Raw genomic sequence first — 23,798 nt, forward strand, 5'->3', positions numbered from 1 at the left:
TATAGATAAAGTCAATAAACTCCATAACAATATGATATATAAATTTTGATGCCAAAATAATGAAACTATAGTGTATATTTATATGGTTAATGAAGAGTGAATGTGAAAATAACCATTTTTAATAACATAAAATTTTCAATATATAGAAAAAAATTGGAGGCATCTTATTATAAATATATTTATGTTAAATGAAATTTAAAATCTTAAGTTTTACATCAGATTTTGGGACATAAATATATATATATATATATATATATATAAATTTTGAAAAATTAAAGAATAAATAAAAAATATCTAAGTGTAGGAAAAGAAAGTTTTAAAAATATTTGACAATGATAAACTCATAAACTCATAATATCACTCTTAATTATATTTTAGATTAACTTAAGTTTATAATACAATCCCATTGATTGATACTTTAAAAATATATTTAAAATTATAAAATAAACGTTGTTTATTTAGTAAAAACATCTAAAAGCTAATATTAATTATTTAAAGTTTAGATTATTAAAAATAAAATAAAAACATAAGGATGAAAACAAAAATGTATTCATTTTATAAGAGTTAAAATCAATAATTCTAAATGAGTAATAATAGTATTTCTTCACATCTGTACAATTTCTGCCAAATTTTCCATTTTCTTTATCAATCTTCATAACCCCTGTCACTAATATTCTAAACTTACAATATTAATATTCTTTTTTATGCGCACACAGTAGAATAATTAAACTTCACTGTTTAATATGTTCACTTCAGTTTTGACCAACATTTAAATTAAAACTATGGCGAAGTTATTGTTGTTATTTCACTTTTTTTTTCTAATTTGGCAATGGGATATTAACTATTTTTTTCTATTTTTATTTTTTTTAATGAGATTTATAGTGATTTAACTTTTTAGGATTCAGTTAGTTTAAACTTAATATATTTTGACTTTTAAGTTTAAGGGATAGCATAGTGAGTTAGAGGAGGAAAGAGTTATAAACTGTTATTGGTTTTGATTCCCGAACGATGTTAAACTATATTGATATTACCAGAACAAGTCTCTAATCGAGGTCTAAAGGGAGTGATTTCCTCCAAATTGAAGGGTTAATGAACATTTTTATCCACATAGATGATGTCACTGGAAGGATCGTAAATTTTTTTCCTTAATCCTTGAATGGGAATTATTATTCTGTTACGATCAATATAATCTTACACCACTTAAGAATCGAGGTGAAAGACTCTTTAATACACCTTCTTCTCTTGATTCAGCATAATGTCTTTTAAAACAAAAATAAAAGACGAAACACCAAATTTTAAAATAAATAATTTCTCTAATGTGGTGATTTTGATCTTATCCATTCAATCTCATAAATTTGAATTCGAAACGCAATAATAGTTAAACACATGCTTCATACCAATTTGAATTAAAACACCTTACCATAAAAGACACTAAACCATTAAAACCTTTGAAATTTAATAAGGATAGATAGAACAGCAGAAATTTGGAATGATGGATGAGAGCAGCGTAACAGAGAAAGACGAACTGAGGAACAAGAGAGACATAAAGGCTCTAATAAAGCCAATTTCCAACTCACCAAACTTGAAAAGCTGTAAATTAATTTCGTGCACAAAAAAACAATAGCTGCATTAATCTCCCACTTTAATTTATTACTGTGAAAAGTTGCAGTAGGTGCATTCCTTTATTGGGAACTGAGAAATTCCAAACCACTGGAAGAAGACAGGCACAAAATAATTCACAAACAAACACATCACATTTTTCTTTTCTTTTTCCTTTCATTCTTTTCTTCCATTACACTAGTACTGTCACCAACATCCTCAAACCCCAAAGTACAGGGAGAAAGAAAAACACAGTTTCAAAACACTAATATACAGTGTAGTGTAGTGAACCGAAACAAGACAGTATAAGCAAAAACACAAAATAAGCATCAGGACAATCATCTCCCAAGAACCGATCCGAAAAAAACCAAAGCTGCTACATGGAACGAGAGCAACAAAGTCACGTGACATGTCATCCACGTGTCACGTGCAAATGATCAATCTGATCATATAACTCTCGTCACGTAGCAGCCAAAAATATGCAGAAGTAGGTTCTGTTGATGCGAGATGAGAAAGGTTCTTGTTGTTCTGAAAATTGGAAGTTAAAAATGTTGAAGATTCCAAAATACTGTTCATGTGTTCATGTTCTCCATGAAGTATGATATGGGGACTCAAGATGTGCCATTTTTTTCTGCAAGTTGAGGTCATTGTAGAACTTCTTGATGAATTCTTCCGCTGCCACGTCGACTTGGCTATCGCCGTCGTCTTTGAGAGGGAAGGGTGAGTCGGTGACTCTGAGTTGCTTGCCGATAGGGCTTTTTCCGAAGGCGGGGAAGGGGGAGTTGCTGGCGTCGTTGTTGAGGATTTCGAGAACCTTCTGAACGGCGGAGAGCGTGGAAACGTCGTGGTGTTGGGAGGGTTTGGAGAAGCGGTGATTTTTGTGGGTGCGTTTGACGGCGTGGAAGGGGATGACGGGGCTGTTGCTGCAGCTGAACTCGTAGTCGCGTGGGGAGATGAAGGTGGCGTGGTGGTTGTGGTGGGAGCGGGAGGAGGTGAAGGAGGCCATGTAGTAGTTGAGCATGAGGTTGTTGAGCAAGGCCTTCTTTCCACGTTTGAGCATGAGATGGAAATCCGCCATTATTTTGCTCTTGGCTATGCCCTTCCTCAACATGAAGAACATCACACGTACGATGTTCCATACCTTCTTCGCCACCATCTCCGTGCTTCCCTCAATCTCCATTTTTCTTCTTTTATTTTATGTATAGATGCTTAAGATTCTTTCAAGGGAGAGAGAGAGAGAGAGAAAGTGATAGAGAGAAAGAGAGAGAGAGAGAGAGAGTAATAATTGAATGATTGGATTGTGTTTTGGTATGCAGTGGGAGAGAAGGGTTGCAGAGCTATTTAAAGGATTCAGTGCACATGCAAGTGCCACACGTTCTTCTTCTTATTAATTATTATTATCATTATTTCTTTTCATTTTTTTAACAATTCATTTAAAAATTATATTTATTAATGGGATGAAAATGTTTAAACCAGACTAATCTCCACAACCATATTTATCAATTATACACCCATTTCTCTCTTTGGCACAATACATTATTATCACACTAACTTTACATATTCCAAAATTCAGTCATTATAAACAACTATGTTATACATAATCTTTTATTTTAATGTCTCATTTTATTTTTATTTATCAATTAAAAAATATTTAAAAAAGTGTATATAATTTAAATTGCTTTCTGATAAACCAGAAGCTGATATATTAAATAATACTTTTGTACTAAAGATGTTTGTTAATATTTTTTTTTTCTATTATACCACGCACTTTTGATTTGAAAAGTCTTTATTATAATACATGAACCTAATAAAATATTAAATATTTATTACATATGTTAGTAACAAAAAATTGTGATTACTTCATAGGTTGATAATTTCCATCTTAAAGGCAACTCGAATTCATAAATTGAATAATCATAGAAATTCATTTATTGTATACCTATAAACATTCACATGCAACGTAGAGCTTTTCCCCATTCATCATTTATATTTTGATCAAAATTATTCTTAATTACTTTTCATCTGACTAATTAATGTAAATGATAAAAAAAAAACCTTCCCAATTTAATAGTTTATTTCGTTTTATTATTTTCAAATTTATTTAAATATTATCTTATTATTTAAAATTTATTAACTAATTTTATTAATAGATATATAGCATTATTGCCACGTTTAATTAAAGACAATTTTATGAAAACTATAATAAAATAAAATAAAAAATTAAATTAATTATTTACTTCTAAACACAACATTTGTTTTTTTTAATAATCATCTATCACTACATCATGAAAAAAATATCATTAAAAAAAATAAAATAAAAATAAAAACACTAGATAAAATACTTATTTTAACTAATGTACGAAAACTAAATTTAAAGTTTCTCACATTTTATATAAAATAAGTGAATGCCCTAATAAATTTATTAACTTAAACTTTATTTATAAAATTTATTTTAATTGATATAATAGATTTTCATAAAATATTTTCTTATAGAGATAACATTTGTTTACGCATAAAGTCTCTGTATAAACAATGTCATTTAATATCATTATTGCTGTACTTTACATAATTTCTAATAAAAAAGTAATTTATTGACCACCGCTATAGAAATGACGGATTAAACAAAACAGCAAAACAAGTTTATGTATATATTGAAGGGTGAGGGGAAATTTATATGACAATGACAATTTGGATATTTAAAATTGTGGTATTGGTGTTGGTAGGTTGGTGCATTGCAAGGAATGTACGTTGGAGTTTACTCCAACTTCTCCATCATGGAAACCCATGTTTATTTATTTAACTAAATTGCAATTTTACAGTTTAATAAATACAAATATTATCAAGAGTAGTTAGTCGATATTCAACTCATTTTTTATTAAATAAAAATTTTATGATAGTTATCATCCAACTTGATTTTTCATCTATGCTAACAACAATCATTTGCATAAAAAAAATATTATTAAAAAAAATATAAAAATATAAAAATATGAAAAGTTAGACCAAAACTCATATATTAACAAAAACGATACATAAATAGATTATAACTATTCATAAATAATTCTAAGAACAAACTATATGGTAGTTTAATAAAAATAAATCTTCTATAAATAAATCATAAATTAACTAACTTATGAGCATACGCATTTCCTTAACGAAAAATATGAATAATCATAAACCTAATTTTTCCACAGTAATTAAGACAAGTATTCAATCGATTCCGAAGCATCAAATGAACACTGGTCCTAGTATTAACACAACACAACCCAAAGCAGAATCACATTCCAGCCAGACATTATTAAGCCCATCTTTTGAGCTTCCTCCTTAGCATGTATAACCCCCATTAAACTCAGCAACCAGAACAATTTGAGCTTCAAGAAACGCAGAGAAAGCTCCAATAAATTCTCCCATACTCCCACAAAAAATATCTTCACACGTAGCTAAATCAGGATATCCCCTAACAGCCTCATCAGTGTTAATTTTAACGGAAACTCCCATCTAACAAGTAAATAAAATTTAAATTTAAATTTATGAATATAGAAAGTATAATTAATAAAAGAATTAGTCATATTTTTCAATAAAAAATATTTACCGTAAATCCAATGAAAATTAGTTACAGGTGAATAGATTTGCATACCCAAAACTAATAATTAGCGACATTATTTGAGATTTTTAGTCAAGGATTTGCATTTGCCGTGCGGACTAAGTATTGATTAAATGTATTTCAACCGCGTAATCTCTACCGTCCATTTCCACTTATAATACTTTTTTCTGCCTCATTTTTCCCTACCTTATTATTCGAGGAAAGCGTGATATGTCAACACGTTGACTGTTTAAATTACGTTTTGGCCCATTGAAATAAGTTAACATTATTTATACACGTTTTACTTTTTAATTACTTTTTAAGATCTATGTGACTTTTCAGCAAGAAATCAATTATATTAATAACTAAGTTTCATGGAAATATGCATGAAATAAAAATCACGAAAGAAAGAATAATGTTTGATTCCTGGAAATAGATTAGATACTATTAAGGCGATTTTTACTAATTAGTTTGAGCATAAACTAATTTTAATTTATAATAAAAAATTTATTTATTTTATTAAAATGTTTGTACAATGCATGTAGAAACAAGAGATCCATGATCGTCTTGCAATCCCTTTCAAATATCATTAATGCTTCAGTCGCTGTTAAGGGCATAATTTGTAATTTTGGTAAACTTATTCATAGAAATATAAATGAGTTGAAATTTATGTTAATAATTTTTAATTAACACAATTTTTATAAATAATATTATATATATAGTTGTTTTAGCCAATCAATTACAATATTTAGTTGATGTTGATTAAATTTTGAGATGACCACCATATCATATTTTTGCATGTTTCATGAATTGGTTCAAAAGAAATAAGGAAGTTTCACCTGTCAGAAGATACACGACGTTCAAGTCAATAAAAATATAAATTCTAGTGTATATAGTAATATAACATAAGATGAGTTGAAATTACTTCCTGTGAGTTATTGTTTCTGTGAGTTATTGTTCTTGTTGTCTGAGTCGTCCTTCTTATCTTCATTCTTTCTTATCATAAGATGAGTTGAAATTACTTCCTGTGAGTTATTGTTCTTGTTGTCTGAGTCTTTCTTCTTATCTCCGTTCTGTCTTATCAGGTCATTTTTTTTCTCTTATATAGGATATAGTGTTTTCTCCATTCTCCCTGTATCTGGTATTGTTTTGAGATATATTTCCAACTTAATTACAATCTCGCATATACGGTCAATCTCCATAATTAACTTTCTTCCCTCTTTATGAAAAATAAATGAGATATTTATCATTAACTTAGAGATCGATATTAAGATTGTTTCACCACATAATTGAATTTGACCAATTATCTCAAAGATCAACAACATTAAGACCGTTTTATCACGTAATTGGATTCGACTCGTTACCTCAAAAATCCTAACCTCAAATCGAAGTGAATGAAGCTAATAATTCATAAACATTAACTCCATATATCAAATCTATTTTCACCTTTGACTCAATCCATAACCTCACAATAATATTATTATTAATTTTTATTTAATCTGTCATTAAAATATTTGACTCCACAAGTTTGAGCCTCATATATAAGGGATGTTTAGGTTACGAGGATTTTTCGGTGGGTCTCACCCTTATGAGTTATAGATATCAATATTTTTAAAATTAAAGATCCCAACAACACTGAAAAAAGCATGTACATTGTTAAGCGAGAGAGAATGATGCATCAGGTGTATAACGCTCGCTCAACTACTACCAAGTGTGTGCCTATTAATATTTCACCTCACTGCAAAATCGCACCCATCACTCATTAATAGGAACAACTACTTTGGAAACGTGGCATTCTCCTGTTCTCTTACAACACCACATAAAACATGAACCGTTCGTAATTCGTTATTATGTGTGACTAGATATTAAAATTTTAGTTTAATTTAATGATTTCAATCACAATGAGACATTGTAATAACAACACACACACATTATCCAAATATACAATGCTTACATATTACACCTAAAATTTGTCTTATGTAATATGTCTCTATCTGCCAATGTCTCGTGAGTTGAATGTTTAAGTGAAAGATCAATTCTCACATTAATTCAGAATAAATGAGTGAATAGTATGTATAATTTAAAGGAGCGACAAAAATAATTATATATATATGCACAACCTCTGGTTATATAAAATGACTATATTTAAATATAGCTAATTTGTTAGCTGAAGAGGATAATGTGGAATTGAATGAGCAATCTAACATTTACAAAATTTTCATTAAACAATTAGACATTTTGAGTTGATTAAACGATAAATTATAGTGAATTTTATGACTGATTTTGAAATTGATGAATTTAATTAATAAACGTTATTTTCTTTAAGTACAACTGAAAAAATTGGGGTAATAATCATAATAATAATAATTTCACCCAATAATATTCATACTAAATTAATTTAATTAGACCGATTTATTTTAATGATGTTTGAATATGAAACTACACTAATTAGTTTTTTACTAGTTGAAATCGGACGAACTCTAGAAACTTTATTATTTGATTTTGGCTGACCGACATGTTTAGAATGCAATAAATTCAGAAGATGATTAATAAAGTTAAGTCGTATGGAGAATTAGGTAATACATCTTTAATCATGATCCATGCGTTAATTTCGGTCCAACAGTAACAAGACCCATTACAAACATATAAATAAGCATAACTTACAAGAAAAAAAAAACAAGTCATTATTATGCATTTATTGTACTGAATACTTGAGTGTCACAACACTTTTTGCAAGTGTCCTCCCAACCGAGAGTGAATGAAGAAAGGAAAACTTGATTGAAGGAGAGAAACGAGAGTTGAGGAAGGAAAAGTTTACCGGCCAAATCTAAGGAGTAGAAGAAGAAGCATATATCGACCGACCGAAACGAATGAGTGAATTGTTCAGCTGGTAGAAGTTCTCTCAGTCCTTATTGAATGATAACTAGTTTCAAAACTTTAATTTTACTTAATAAAAAAAATTATAATAGTTTAAGGTGATTCTCAATTTTTTGTAAAGGAAGGGATTGGAGAGTATAAATAGTTTTTTTGTTCTTTCATTGATAAGGACTTTGCAAAATATATAGAGAAGTTAAAACTACTTAAAAGATATGTCTTTTTCTGAATAACGTCATATCAGTGAATATTTCTATTATATTTTTGTTTTTTTAAATTAAAAATTACGCGTACGCAGATTCCCTTTGCAACAAATTATGATGTAGGCTCTATCAGTTGAATATGCCTTAAAACAACACCCCTTTTAAAATGCAATGAAGGTTAGTGTTATAGGCAATGGTCCTTAATGATCAACCATACACTCAAGGTAAAGGTAAGTTTCATCATTTATTTTCATTACTCTTTATATTTCTCGCTTGATTATTGCTTCTCAGTTTTTTATAAGTTACATTTTACATAGATTTATATTTTCACTGCTTTCTCTCTAATGCCTTTTCATATAACTTCATTTCTAATATTAAATATTTTTTTATCCTTTTCATTTTAAAGAAATGAGTGAAGTTTACATGGTTGATACACATTTGAAGGATCAAACTTGTTTTTACAAATATTATAATAAGAATGTTTTCAATGAAATCAATGTGTTTAGTAGAATTGTTTTTCTTTGATATTTAAAGTTAATTAAATACATTTAAAATGAACATTTATTTAGATTACTAGTCTAAACAAAAAAGTCCAAGTAAAATTATATTTCTTTTGATTAAAATAATTTGCTCTCATAATAAGTCTAAAAAAATAATATTCATCTGACTAAAATCTAAAATTTAGTTAAATAATTACACAGCATTAATGCACAAAATTATTTTTAAAATATTTTTATATCAATAGTTGCATAGCAGTGCTTTGACCTGATGATCGAGTTTTTGTGATAAGGAATATAAACGATAATTTATTACAAAAAAAAAATCATATTATAAGAAAAAAGTTCTCACAATATTTAGTTTTCATTGAGTCTTTTTATGAAAAAGTTTTCAACTTTGTTTACATGGGAAAGTAAAGTAATGTTTTATTTTTTATGGAACAAGTAAATGTTACTGTAGAGAACAAGAATAAATTTAGGAGTTTCCTTAGCCTTGTTCTCTTCCAAGGGAAAACCTTTGACTTTGAATCTTTTCTTAGACTCAGATTTAGTGCACTTTGCTTTATAAAAGCATCGAGATAAGAGCAAGACTATTTTGAAGGGATAACCCATACTTCACTTTTCCAATGCTTTACACAATTTAAACTGTTCTAATTTAAACATTATTAGGTTGATTCACTTTAGAGTTTTGTTTATAATAAAAAATAATAAATATAAACCACTTATTATACATAAACACTTCTAGTAGACATACTCATATATACTTGTAAGAATTACTCCTAATTGAATCAGAAAAAAAACCACCTGTCAATCAAACATACACCTAAAAGAGTACATAAAAAAATCATCCTCATACAAATCAAAGGTCAATACACCAATTAAAAAAAAAGAAATACACAATATATGACTTAGATGAAACTTAAAACCAAACATTTAATTGAACTAAAACAAACACTTTCAATATATCTAATTTAGATTCACTTTTAGAGTATAATTTTTTTTTATCAATAGAAGATCGTTAATAATTTAATGTTAATATATTACTATAACATTTTTTTTATAATATAGTTTTTTTTTTTCAAAAACATCAAATTTTTACCCTAAAATTAGAGTATACATGGTAATCCAATGCGACACATTTGTTATAAGTAATATAGAATTTAGAGTATTATGAAAACATATAATAGATTACCATTTTAATAACAATAGTAATGTATATAAAATATTTAAACTTGTAAATATATTTTTTCTTATTGAAAATTGTAAGTGTTAGATATACTTGTACAAGCTCGACAGTAGTATACAATGGTAAGCATTTTGAAAGTGACCATAAATCAAGAGATTAATGTGAGATTCAAACATATTATGATATATTGAATAATTCTAAATAATAAGTTTATGATATATGATTTTTAGCTTAGGTGGTGTTTTAGGTGGAAAATAGATATTTAAATTTAAAATACATATTTTTATTTTGAGTTTTTTTTAGATTGGTAATCTCTACATTTTTAGTTTTGAATAAACAAAAGTACAATAATAAATCAGATAATATCATACAAAAACAATAAATTTTAATAAACAATTAACATCATTGTTAAACTTATTTTAACAAAGATCCGTTTTTCACAAATGAACATACAAAAATAAAAAATTATATTTTTTACTTTAAATTTTGATTAAACCATTTAATTGAATAACCTATATTATAATGTGGATTTTTTAATCTATTTATGTAAATAAAACGACTAATTCAACATAAAAACGAATAACTAATTTTAAAGGTAAATTTAAGGTCAACAACAGCAACATAAAAAGAAAAAAAAAATCAATTAAGAGTACATAACTCTAAATAAATAAACGCGAATAATTAAATAAATAATTATGAAAAAAATACAAAAGACTACATAAGTCATAAAAAATTATGGTGAACAAAGACCGAATGAACACAATTTTTTTAGAGTTACACCATTTTTGTGTGTGTATTATGTGGATTTTTTTGAACTTTGAAATTTTTCATAAAACTCCTAACTATAAGTTTATCTTGACAATTATTTCCTTACAATGAAAATTTAAACTTTGACGGTATGTTTTTATGTTGTTAAAGACTCACTTTTTTTTATATATAAAGACACATGTTTATAAAGTTATTTTCTTTCTATAATTTTGTTAGATTATGAAAATTGTTCAAGAGGAAAAATATTGATAATCAATATATCATTTATTTTAATGATATTAAAACATGAGATATCTTCTAATAAATATTTTATAAAATTTGAGATAGGTCACTTATTACTTATAATTTAAAAAAAAAATCTCAAGAGTTTAAATGAAATGCAAATTTTTGATTATGAAAATCAATCCCAACTTCATTAGTATAGTGATTAAAAGTTTTATGTATACTAAGACTTGCATTCAATTTTATCTTAAAACAAAATGTTAATTAAAATTAGAAATCAATACCAACTATATGAAATAAATTGTTTCAATAAATTATTCTTGAAAAAATAGTGTATCTTTAACTTTCTTTTTTATTTGGCAATTGCTCTAGAGTTATTCTTTATTGTTTAAATGATCTATTTAATTTTTGTTGCAAGTATTCAAATAATTATTAAATACATTGATTTAAAGATATATATATATATATATATTAAATAACTATTAAATTTATTGATTTAAAGTTTTATGCCATGTCATATATGAGAAGAAAAAAACATAATTAATATTCTTTATTGTTTAAATGATCTATTTATTTTTTGTTTAAAGTATTTAAATAATTATTAAATGCATTGATTTAAAGATATATACATTAAATAATTATTAAATTTATTAATTTGAAGTTTTCTGTCACTGTAGATGTCATATTTGATATAAATATTTTTACATAAAATAAACTTCTAACTTTCTTTAATTGTGTATATTAATACAATTTCTATTACAATCATAACTTCTTATTGGATTGTTTCGAACACTATCTTCCTTTTTCTATTATTTCAAATATTGAGTACATCTTCAATTCTTTATAATTATATTGAATTTAAAGTATTATCCATCTTTTGCTTGATTATAGTATAATGTAAAGATTAATTAGGTAAAAATCTTATTAAGATTCCAATACTGTCTAACCTTCAAAATGTTTAATAGAATTTTAGTAAAACATACAATCTTAGTTTTTACGTTTTTACTTATACTAGTGTAATATACATAAACTATTTTAGTAATCCTAATAGAAAACATAGTTACATGTTTCACGAAAGTTGGTTACGATAATTATATATTAAATATGGACATGTAATGACACTTTATAGTTCAGTTAGAGTTATTGTTCAATTGAAACATTATAGTAAAAGAGTAAGTTGAATGACCGCTCATCTTAAGACAAAAACTTAGTATTGTAATATTTGTGATAAATGAATTTCTTTATGTACATAAATTAAATAATACTTCAATTGAATCATGTTATTTCTACGTATTGAATCTTTCTTATTTATTTATTCTTTTAGTTCATCTTATTAATCATTCGTAACCACTTTTTCCTTATCATCTTACATTTACATTTGTGTCATACACACTTTTGAAACTTAAGTTTTTTTCTTATACTTATACTTTTCCATTTTAGGAAATTGATCAAAGTGTTTTGCACAAATATTTTACACATAACATTGGCAATTTTGTATGATTTCTTCAATTTTCATATTTATTAACATTGACAATTTAAATTGAGTGAGTTAAATTATATGATATTTTAAGTAAAAAAATATTTGATTTACCAAAAAAAATGGTGGTATATTTAAGTTTCACTCATGATAAGATAATATTTTCAATAGAAGAATATACCAATTATAAAAAAAATTAAAAATATAAAATTATCAAACATTTCTTGTCATGAAATATTTTTTATCTCTATAAAAAATAAAATAAATGAGTTTATAAATACATATATAATTAAATATAATTTTTCCTTAATTTTTTATTCAATTTACTTTTTTTTTGGTAAACAAGAAAAAAAGATGAGATATATATATCATGGATTGAGTCTTCTTACTAAAAAAAACTAACATATTAAAAATTATTCATAAAAAGTTACTTCTACAATTTTTTTTTAAAAAAAAAAACATAACAGACACTTTTAGTTGAGTTAATTACCCATTTTTTTTCTAACCAAGGTTTTTTTAACTAAATATTTAAAGGATATTTTTGTTTTTCATTTTATTAGAGGTTTAATTAACAAGTTATAAGTGGGAATAGCAGGGCCCAAGTGTTTTAATTAAAGAGCAACACAGGAAGTTGATCCAATCTCCATGAGCTGAGCCCATGAGATCAGTGGGAATATCTTCCTGCACTCCCATAATTGATTTCTGCACTCCATATTTTCAAAAGAATTTATTTTAAATTTTACAGTTTGAAATTTGTATTATAGAACATACAATCTCAAATAAAATTGTATATTATTAATTATACAATTTAAAATATAAATTATTAATAAATTTTTTGAAAAAAATAAATTATATTTTGAATTATGTAATTTAAAATACACTATATTACAAATTCAAAATATAAATTTTATATTTTAGATTTTATAATTTAAAATAATTTTTTTATAAATTTTAATTTTAAATTGTACAATTCAAAATAAAAAATTATAAATTTTAATTTTTAAATTTTATAATACAAAAAGTCTTTAGATTTCATATTTTGAAATTAAAAAATGTTCAAAATAAAAAATATAAAAGGGTAATTTAGTTATTTTAAGAAATATGGGAGTGCAAGAAACGCATAGAGATGCATAAGCCATGAGGGTTAATAAGAAGTTTGAATTGTGAATATTTCCCCAGAATGATTTCTTTGACTTTCTCTGGTTGCGTGTTGGAGAATCCCATCCCAGGATTATTTGTGATGGCGACAAAATGTTAACTGCTACTTTTCGGCACTCTCAACTACTCTTCTAGTTTTCTGTACTTTCAAAATCATTAATTTTGATCTTCTTGTTCCAACTACAATTTAAAACTACAAACAGATTCAACAACACTAATCTCACACAACAAATAACAAGATCATTTCCTCAGACCAGAAAATAAGCCAAAAGGTAATTTCTGGATAAACTCCTCATTTTTTCTGTTGAATTTTCTATACCTCTACAATCTTTTATTCTTTCTTTCTTCAACCATCATGGTCAAACTTGTTTCTTGGATTCAGTGGTTTCTCATGAAGTTAAGTGTTCTTGGGCATCATTATTTGGGACTTTTTTTTATCAGCATCATATTTGGGGCTAGAAAGGGCCCATGAATGTGCATGTTGACTTGATGATTGGCCTGGTTTGCGATTCTAAAGCATCTGCCATGGAAGAAATACTTCTCTTCCGCCATGTTTGAATGAATTGGGTGCACTTGTTTGACTTTTTATTTCTTGGATTTTATTTCAAGTCAGGATTATTAGGCAGTTTTGGTGGTGCTTGCACATGCGTCTCTTATCTTTCTGTAGTGTAATTGTTAGTAATCAGACTTGTTTCTCCAATTGTTAGTTGGATTTGTTTATTCCCTATTGCTGGTTTAAATATTTACTAGTAGTTTTACTTTTCCGGTTTTAATGCAAGAACCAAAATGTTAAAATGTTCAATTGTCTCCTCCAAATATTTATTTGAGCATTGACAAAGATTCTGAATCATATGCAGAAGAATGGAGTATCAAGCTTTTGGAAGGGCTCAGAGACCAAAAGGGGCTATCATAAAACAGACATTGAAGGTGATGCTAGTTTTGGCTGTTGGTGCCTGGATGTTATATCAGATCAAGCAATCAAGAAATGATAGAGAGAACTATAGCGATGAAAGCAACCTTGTTGGAGGGCCTGAAGTTGTATTGTTAGGGCGTAAAGGGATCCTATCACGGTTATATGAAATAGATTTTGCAGACTCAGGAAATGTAGATTCTGCAGGAGAAGCTAAAGAGTCAAGTAGTGTCAGGGATGATGGATCTGAATCATCTGATGGAGCCAAGGAAGATAAGGGTGAAGCAGAGTCTGTAGTTATCAATGAGAAATCCAGCTCAAGAGAAAGAAAAGAAGTGGAACTTGAACCACAAACTCAAGCTGAGGTGTCATCTGAAAATCAATACAAAGATTCATCCAAAACAACAGCCAGAAAGGTTGGTATAGAATCAAGGAGAAGTGAGTCAGGTCACAAAGAGCATGGTGATGAGAAATACCCAAAGGGATCAATAGTAAATGATTCTAAAAGTAATGGCAAAGAAAAAGAAGTACAACTCAGGAAACAGCTAAATGATGTGCATGCTAGACAGAATGCTACATTAGATTTCTCAGAAAAAGAGAATGATGGAGATGAAGGGCCAATAATTAGAGAAAAGAAAACCGGGATACAGAAAAATGTGGTGGAGGGTGCCACAAATGCTGAATTGACAGAAGAAATAGATGAGGTCCAAAGCTTTCATGATGAAAATGGTGTCCCACCTGATGTCAATGAAACTGAAATAGTATTTGGTCGGGCACACATCCGGCATGAAGAAAACCTGTCAAGTGTTAGTAAAGGAAGTTGGCTCAGAGGACACATATATGAAGTCACATACGTAGAAGATAACACTGTTGAAGTGAATTTGGAAGCATCAAAGAACGATGCTGATGAGGAAATGAATGCAGGAAATAGTATTACTCATGCCTATACTTCAGGCATGAAACACAGTTCAGAAATCGGTGAAGCAGATAGCTAGTTTGGTTTAATAAGATTATGTTTCTCATCTTTGTAAACTAGAGTTCATAGATGCCATTTTCATAAAAAAAAAAAATACAGAGCTGTAAGGGGTGAATTTCTAGGCTATAGAGTTTCTTTAGTTCATGACTATGTATGATGTAATTGTACATAGGGAATTGTAACATTGCAGATATTTTTCTTGAAGAGATCACTTCTGCAGCATTGTTTTCGTTGGATTTGAAAAACTGTATAGGCTAAGATAAATGTAATTGTTGTGAATGATACATTTTGTTTTCCAGCTACTTTCAGCTTTGTTTAAAGTAGTTTGGTTTTTCATTGCAAATCCGGTGACAAGCATTTCGAGTCCCATGATTTGTAATATTATACGGTCCTCAAAAGTAGTTTTCTGATATGGAGAGTATCTGAAACGAAAAAGAAGAAAAGAAATATTGGCATATATGAATGGTATAATATGATTGTAAATGGCAACTCCTAGAAATGCCATTTTTGGTAGCTGTTGAATATTAGCAGAAATGAAAAAAATAGATGAAAATGTGATATGTTGACGCAATAATAAAAGATACAGATGATAGGCTGTAAAGGGTTTAAGGAAAGAGGTGATGCCTTATTCCTAAATCCTACTATTTTTTTGGTACTTCATAATGAAAATCACATTCTGAGAGTTGCAAGAGGTAGTAATAGAAAAAGGTAATAATGCAAAAAGGCCAGAAAAAGGTAAATAGAAAGTGAGAACTTTAATTGCATTGTGTCTAAATTTGGCAGCTACTCACCCAAGCCTACCCAACAGTAGCTCATCTGTTTGTTAGACTGCTGCATTCATTGGAACCTAACTTTTGGGGGACGAGATTTCTGAAGATTTGTGTGAGAGAGAGATAAAGGATGTGTGAATATTTGAGAGTTATTTGACTTGTTAGAATAGATTTATAAGGATAATTAATTGAAGTTTGTAAGTAATATAATAGGTGAAAGAAATTTTATAAATTAGTTTAAAGATGTAAATGTAAGTTTACAAATTTATAAAGTTTTTTAAAAATATTTAAATAATTAAATATGAAATTTTTTTGTATAGACTTGAGTTAATTAATATTTTGTTGAATAATTATTTTAAAAAAATGAATTTTTTGGAATATGTAAATTTTTTATAAATTTTTTTTGATAAGTAATATGATGAGTGTGATTGAAATTTTATTTTATTTAATTAATAAAAGATTAAGATTACATGTTTACTATTTTAAAAACTAATTAAATTATTTATGTATTTATTTTTTTATAATTAATAATAATATTATTAAGTAAATATAAATTCATAGATATTTAATGTCTTATTTAAATAAAAATTTAAAAAATATATATTTTTTTAAATATTCAAAATCTTTAATAAATACTAATACTAAATATTCAATGTCCTATTTAAATAAAAATTTAAAATATTCGAAATCTTAAATAAATACAAATCCTAAATATTTAAATAAAAATATGAATTAAATAAAATTCCTAAAATATTCAAAATTCTAAATAAATAAAAATTCTAAATATTTAATGTCTATTTAAATAAAAATATGAAATATATAAAATATTCAAAATCTGAAATAAATAACAATCCTAAATATTTAAAGTAATATTTAAATAAAAATCTGAAATATATAAAATTTTTAAAATATTCAAAATCTTAAATAAATATAAATCCTTTAGTTCTATTTAAATAAAAATCTAAAATATATAAAATTTCTAAAATATTCAAAATCTTAAATAAATACAAATCCTAAATATTTAAAGTTATATATTTAAAAGTCCTATTTTTTGAAATTTACCTATTTCCATAAAATCAACGTAAAATTACATCAATTTTTTAGATTTGCTGAAATTGCATATACTATATTCTTGAGTGATCCATGCAAAATCATTCATAAAGAAAAAGTTGAGAGTGAGAGAGAAATTGACACTTTATATTTTTTTGAAGAAAAATACGGGAAGTTAATTGATTCGTATGCAAACAAAAATTAATTTGAAGTGAAGTGGATGTCCAAGACAAATTACAATATCAAAAGATAAACTGATCTTATAATGAAGCTTGATTGCAAAAGAATAAAAACCAAAACAACATTCTCCCTCAAAAAATATTTGGTGACGAACAAATTTGCTATTAAATTAACTAAATATCCGATTTTTCACTTGCAGTTAAAGCACCTTGATATAAAATTTCGGGCAAATTGATAGTTTTAAAAAAGTGAAACTACTTCATCACCAAGTAATTGGTATTTTAAAAAAAAGTATTCATTTGACAGAACTGGAATGGCAAGAGCCACGCAATTGAGCTTCCATATTTTACTCCACCGCCACTATTTCTTTAGGAACTAAGTTTTTGTTTATCTTGGTTTTATTATTTTATTGTTTTCGAAAGCCTATAAAAGGTAAGAGGCAGAATGTATCAGGATCATACTAGTTTATGAATGAATTTCACCTAAAGTGCCATTTTTTCTGTGTCAACTTCCTTTTCTTCCTTACGTGATTGAATTTAGTTTTCAGTTTTTCCCAAAACAACATTCACTTCCTGCATCATAACGCTGAATTCTATAAGTTTAATAGTTATGTATGCAGATCAGGCAAGAATAAGATTCTCAATCCTCAGTTACAGTTACTAGATTTTAACCTTGTACTGTGAAAGCTTAAACGAAAATCAACTTATTCTGTAATTAACAGAGAATTTACAGATCAAAATTTCTCTACTCTGTAGTGATCTATCCATACCTTTACATGGGTCTTCCTCCAAACAACTTGCCCCATTAACACAAAAAATAATGGTTATGGAAACATCTTCTGTTTATGGAGTATACATTATTGAGAAATAAAAACATCAATTTGCAATGGTCAATGCAGGCAGAACTATAATTGACTGTAAATTACCAATGCTTATGTAAATTATCTTCAATCTGAATTAGTTGTCAGGCTATAAGCAGGAATCTTAGCAAGTCTTCCTTCTTCCATTACCGATCTTATCCTCTCTACCTCCTTCCACAAGCCTCTATTGGCATAGATATTAGACAACACCACGTAAACCCCATCACTCCATGGTTCCAATTCTTGCAAATGCTTAGCTACCCACTCCGCCATGTCCACATTCCCATATTTCTCACACGCACCCATCAAACACCCCCACACTACCGAGTTTGGCTTCATAGGCATCTCCTCCACCATTCTTCTGGCATCCTCAAGCAATCCAGCTCGACCCAGAAGGTCCACCATGCATCCATAATGCTGCAATTGGGGTGCTATGCCATAAACATTCTTCATCATATCAAAATAAATTCTCCCTTCTCGAACTGCCCCACCGTGCACACAGGCACTAAGCACTCCAATAAAAGTCACATAATTTGGCCTCACCCCAGCCTCCCTCATATGACAGAAACATTCAAGCGCTTCCTTCACATGTCCATGCATCCCATACACCACGATCATGGACGTCCACGACGACACACTTCGTTCCTCCATTGTTGCAAAAACCTTGTAAGCCAGGTCCAGCCGTCCACACTTCCCATACATATCAATCAGCGAATTCAACATCAAAACATCAGTCCTCTCACCAGCTTCAACCTGGAAAACACATTTATGCAACTGGAGAGCCAGGTTGAGGTCACCAATCTTCCCGCAAGCCGAAGTCACATTAACCATGGTCAACCCATCCGGCGCAAATCCCCGCCTCCTCATATCAAGGAACACGCTGATCGCATCTCGGACAAGGCCAGATTGGGAAAGCCCACCTATTACAGCATTCCAAGAACCAAGCTTTGGGTCAGGATTTTCATCAAACACCATTCGGGCACTTCCAAACTCGCCAGCTTTAAAATACAAACTCAAAAACCCAGTTTCACAGAACTCGTTACATTGCAGTCCAACCTTGATACCAACGGAGTGAACCTGTTTCCCGAGCTTAACATCATAAGTTTGGGAGACGGCCTTGAGAACAATGGGAAGAGTGTAACAATCGGGCAAAACCCCATTCCGCAACATTAAAACGTGGATGCGAAGTGCATTGCGTGGAGCCTCTAGCCTGGTGTATGATCTTATGATATTGTTCCAATTAAACGGCGCAGGATTGGAGATAAAAAAATGCGTCCTTAAAACGTGCGCATACACTCGATTCAGTTCCCGCACAGTAGCACAATTACACAAATGAGCAGCTACCAACGCCACAAGGTCGCTCCCAGAATAATCCAGAAGAGATCGAAGCACAGAGTTTTGGGTAGAGAAACAACGATGACGAAGAGGGAATGCGAGTTGGAACAACCTGCGCATAGACATAATAATAACAAGGCCTTTTCTTTTCGGGTTCAGCGAGGTTTTCTAAAATAGAATAAGGGCATTTTAGGTAGTACGAAATTACAAAGAGAGTGTAGGGAAAGGCCCTTAAAAGGAAGTTTCTTCCTGCACCTTTACGTTTCTTCCTGTACCCCATAATTTTAAAATTCCGAAACTAGTCTTGATCTTTTATTTGAAAATGGTACCTGTATTTTTTAATTACGGATTTATAAATTTGGAATGCATTTTTTGCATTACGGATTCTGAAATCGGGAAACATACTATGGATTCGCAAATATGAAAGATTACCAGACTCACTAATTCAAAAGATTTATGGATGCACCAATATTTTTTGGAAGGCAAAAAAAAATGTGAATTTTAATCTAACAGACTGCACTGTCTAAAATCGCAACATATGTATTGCGAAAATGAAAGTCTGCAATAAAAACAAAACTATAAATCCGAATTCCAAAATTTTTTTACTTACCTTCTTTTTTCAAGAACTGCTAAGAGAAACCACCGAACTACCACCAAGTGGTCGGAGACCCCACCAATTACCACCAAGAGAAACTGATTCTTGTGCCAAGAGATGGAGCATCATCGTTGTTGTGAGAGCAATGTAGTCTATGTGCAAAGGAAGAAGAAAGAGTAGAGTGTGAGTTTTGTGTGCATTTTAGGGTTTTTAAAAATTATTAGGTATAAGTTTGTCTTTGCATAACATTATGGGCGTGCAGGAAGAAAAACGTAGGGGTGCAGAAAGAAACTGCCCCTTAAAAAATAGCAGGCCTCATCTCAGGCCCAACTCAGATGGCCCGACAGGTATAAAAAAATAAACAAACAGTTTGAGTTGCAATTTGCAGGGCAAGACAATGTAAGCTTTTGGTTGAAGCAGAAAGTGAATTTGGAAGGTTCTTTAATTGAAAGATGGAGGAGTCAGTAGAATCAATAGCGGTTCTGGATCACGACGAAGACGATCCTTCATCCACGATATTGGATCTCACCAGTTACCAGCTTCACGACCTTGACTCGGTCGAGTTGCCTCCCACCCTCACCGAGTTGGACCTCACCGCGAATCGCTTGTCCACGCTGGACCCGCGCATAGCCAACCTCTCCCATCTCAAGAAGCTTTCGCTGCGCCAGAACCTCGTCACCGACGCCACCGTTCTCCCTCTCTCTTCCTGGAACGCCCTCGCCTCCCTCGACGTATATCGTTTAAGCCTCTGTTTGGAAGGATTAACAACATTTTTTCAAACGCATTTGTTTTATTCTTTTCTTTTTTACATGCAGGAGCTTGTTCTGCGGGATAATCAATTGCGGAACATTCCTGACGTCAGCATATTCCAGAAGCTTCTGGTATTCGATGTTTCGTTCAACCAGATTAGTTCGCTACACGGCTGTGCCAAGGTCTCCGATACGCTCAAGGAACTCTACGTGTCAAAGAATGAAGTTGCAAAGATCGAGGAGATCGACCACTTCCATCAGCTGCAGATTCTTGAACTCGGCTCCAATAAATTGCGGGTGTGTTGAGGTTAACGGGGTTTAGTTGCTGGGTCCGTGCTATGTTTGTTTCCGATGTTTTGATTTTTTTTGTTTGTGATTCAGGTGATGGAGAATTTGCAGAGCCTCGCGAATTTGCAGGAGTTGTGGCTTGGACGGAATCGAATTAAAGTTGTGAATCTGTGTGGTCTCAATTGCATCAAGAAGATTAGTTTGCAAAGCAATCGTCTCACTTCAATGACGGGATTTGAGGTATGCTCTCTACCGAGGGGGTTGTCGTCAATTTGAATTCACAAATTTGAACTTGCTGATGAATGTGGGTTCCTTTTAGGGTAAAATATTCATTTTTTCTCTCTAGTTCTGATTTCAAGCTTTAGTCTCCATACGAAAAAACATATCAAGTTTTAGTTCTAATATAGTTTTTTGTATAATTTATCACCAGCAGAATTAAATTATATGCATGTATAGGAACTAAACCTTATTTATCGTGTAGGAATTAAAACATAAAATGAAGATAAATACATGGATTACGTGAATAGGTTAACGCCCCCCACCACGCACACACCCTTTTCTTCGGGAAAAAAAGTATGCATTGATTATGTAAAATAGTTTTACACTTTTAAACAATCACAAAACCACGATGTTTGGTAAGTTTGTTGATTTTTAAAATAATCTTAAAAGTCACGCCATTGGTAATTTGTGATTTGGATGTAAGTGTAAAACTGTTTTAAATCTATGCATAACCATTTCTTTTTTATTATTAATTGAGAATTTTATAGTTAACCTTGATTCTGGGATGCAGGGCTGCATAGCTCTAGAAGAACTATACTTGAGCCATAATGGTATTGCAAAAATGGAAGGGTTGTCGACATTAGTCAATCTCCGGATTTTAGATGTATCGTCAAATAAGTTAACTTCAGTGGATGACATTGTGAACCTGACGCAGTATGTCTGCTTCTCCGTTAGTCCATCCATTTCCCTCCCCACTAATAACTTTTTGAAGTCTCACATCGGTAAATTCATTGCCTTGTTTAATTTACTGCAGATTGGAAGATTTGTGGCTTAACGACAACCAAATAGCATCACTTGAAGGAGTGACTGAGGCTGTTTGTTCTAGAGAGAAGCTTACTACCATCTACCTAGAGAATAACCCATGTGTACGGTTCCTTTTTAGTGTAACAAGTTTGAATATTTTTGTTCTTGAAACCTTGATATTTGGCAACTGGGCCATATGTTGTTTTTTGCATTATACTACAAGTTTTACTCTTTTGGTATGTCTTTAATTAGTTTCAACTGTCATTTGATCTTGTTATGGAGTTGTATTGTAGATTATGAAGTGTGGATAATCTTACCTAGTTTCATTTAGAACATATAAGCTCCCATTGCCACTATTCCATGTGTGGCTTTGACTGGATAAATAAATGAAGTCTCTGTAAAAGTGTAATTTATATGTTGGACTGTTTATATATTTTCAGCTTTGAGCCTTTCATACCTGTTGATTTTGTTATTTCCGAAGTACTGGGTTTCTAGGAGGAAGCTTAATTTGACATTTATATTTATCCTTGTGTGACAGATTCCATGTTATTCCTTGTCTGATCTTTCTTCTTCAGGACTTCTTAGTATATGATGCATTTCTTTAGGAACTAATCCTGCTTGTTTCTTTCAGGCTAAGTCACCCAACTATACTGCATTCCTTAGGGAAATATTTCCCAACATCCAACAAATTGATTCTCATGTATTTTCGTAGAAGTTTCTTGGCTTCAGCCTCTTTGATATCAGTTGCTTTGAAGCTTTATCCTAGCAGATCCATTTGTAAGTTTTGTAAGTTCTTTGTATGATTTGTCATTCCTAATAATCGTGTTATAGGTTGCACTTTGATAATTTCTGTAATGTATGCAGGTTCCGCTTTGAAAGATTGATGATTTGGCTTTATCCACCTGATGAAGAGAATATATATGCTTATCAACCATTGGACAATATTGTGGCCTGACCATTTGTTACCTGTCGAATGAATATGCTTGTTATATTTCCTTGTTTTGCAGACCACATTTCTTTTTATTTGTTTATTTTACAACCAATTTTTGAGAAGCATTGTAACGCTTTATTTATGTTGTTTATTACATTTCCAGCTACAGCTTGTGGTATACAGAGGTGTAGATTAATGATCGTCCAGAGATCCATTGAAATTTGTTTTACTAATTTATTTTCCATAACAAGTTAATATTTATTGTCATTCTTCAAGACTCTTTTCCTCTCTGGTATTCTTCAGCTGGATGATTATTTTTTGCCCAGTAATGGATATTAGAACTGACAGTCAAAATTTCTGCCCATCCAGAATGGCGGTCTAATGTAATGCAGGACAACTATGATGAATGGGGTTACCCAATGCAGGCAGAACCAACTGCTATTACAAACGTGTTTCTTTTAGACCGTCCTTATCCATAACAAAGAAATGACTACTTGCTGTTTCAAAGGTTATAGTTTTACCACTTTAGTCTTACAAACTTCCATTGTTATCATGTTAAACTTTATTG

General features: G+C 29.8%; 4 protein-coding genes across 5 annotated transcripts; 2 read left to right on the forward strand and 2 right to left on the reverse strand.

Moving 5' to 3' along the window:
- Positions 1-1,735: 1,735 nt before the first annotated feature.
- On the reverse strand, positions 1,736-2,924 carry LOC137812841 (uncharacterized). Its single transcript, XM_068615068.1, has one exon. The coding sequence runs from the start codon at positions 2,777-2,779 to the stop codon at positions 2,180-2,182; it is 600 nt and encodes a 199-aa protein (XP_068471169.1). The 5' UTR covers positions 2,780-2,924; the 3' UTR covers positions 1,736-2,179.
- Positions 2,925-13,559: 10,635 nt separating this feature from the next.
- Positions 13,560-15,752, forward strand: LOC137812839 (nucleolin 2-like). The gene is made up of 2 exons (XM_068615066.1): positions 13,560-13,836; positions 14,422-15,752. The coding sequence occupies exon 2, from the start codon at positions 14,426-14,428 to the stop codon at positions 15,467-15,469; it is 1,044 nt and encodes a 347-aa protein (XP_068471167.1). The 5' UTR covers positions 13,560-13,836; positions 14,422-14,425; the 3' UTR covers positions 15,470-15,752.
- A 2,348-nt stretch (positions 15,753-18,100) lies between these two features.
- Positions 18,101-19,888, reverse strand: LOC137812840 (pentatricopeptide repeat-containing protein At1g77170, mitochondrial). The gene has a single exon (XM_068615067.1). It carries the CDS (start codon positions 19,768-19,770, stop codon positions 18,397-18,399), a length of 1,374 nt encoding a protein of 457 aa, XP_068471168.1. The 5' UTR covers positions 19,771-19,888; the 3' UTR covers positions 18,101-18,396.
- Positions 19,889-20,615: 727 nt separating this feature from the next.
- On the forward strand, positions 20,616-23,505 carry LOC137812843 (protein phosphatase 1 regulatory inhibitor subunit PPP1R7 homolog). 2 transcript variants are annotated; one of them, XM_068615070.1, is made up of 7 exons: positions 20,616-20,970; positions 21,055-21,285; positions 21,370-21,516; positions 22,067-22,209; positions 22,310-22,421; positions 22,931-23,085; positions 23,164-23,505. In XM_068615070.1, the coding sequence occupies exons 1-6, from the start codon at positions 20,692-20,694 to the stop codon at positions 23,009-23,011; spliced, it is 993 nt and encodes a 330-aa protein (XP_068471171.1). In that variant the 5' UTR covers positions 20,616-20,691; the 3' UTR covers positions 23,012-23,085; positions 23,164-23,505. The 2 variants fall into 2 exon arrangements, with proteins under 2 accessions (XP_068471171.1, XP_068471170.1); XM_068615069.1 differs by having other exon boundaries at positions 22,931-23,076.
- Positions 23,506-23,798: the final 293 nt, after the last annotated feature.

Source organism: Phaseolus vulgaris, chromosome 2 (assembly GCF_000499845.2).
Source record: "Phaseolus vulgaris cultivar G19833 chromosome 2, P. vulgaris v2.0, whole genome shotgun sequence".
NCBI lineage: Eukaryota > Viridiplantae > Streptophyta > Magnoliopsida > Fabales > Fabaceae > Phaseolus > Phaseolus vulgaris.

Bases quoted from the DNA above. Each gene is read 5' to 3' on its own strand.
- LOC137812840 (XM_068615067.1), bottom strand. From the start codon at position 19,770: ATGTCTATGCGCAGGTTGTTCCAACTCGCATTCCCTCTTCGTCATCGT.
- LOC137812843 (XM_068615070.1), top strand. From the start codon at position 20,692: ATGGAGGAGTCAGTAGAATCAATAGCGGTTCTGGATCACGACGAAGAC. The intron at 20,971-21,054 runs GTATATCGTTTA...TTTTACATGCAG, and splicing joins ACGCCCTCGCCTCCCTCGAC to GAGCTTGTTCTGCGGGATAA. The intron at 21,286-21,369 runs GTGTGTTGAGGT...TTTGTGATTCAG, and splicing joins TCGGCTCCAATAAATTGCGG to GTGATGGAGAATTTGCAGAG.
- LOC137812839 (XM_068615066.1), top strand. From the start codon at position 14,426: ATGGAGTATCAAGCTTTTGGAAGGGCTCAGAGACCAAAAGGGGCTATC.
- LOC137812841 (XM_068615068.1), bottom strand. From the start codon at position 2,779: ATGGAGATTGAGGGAAGCACGGAGATGGTGGCGAAGAAGGTATGGAAC.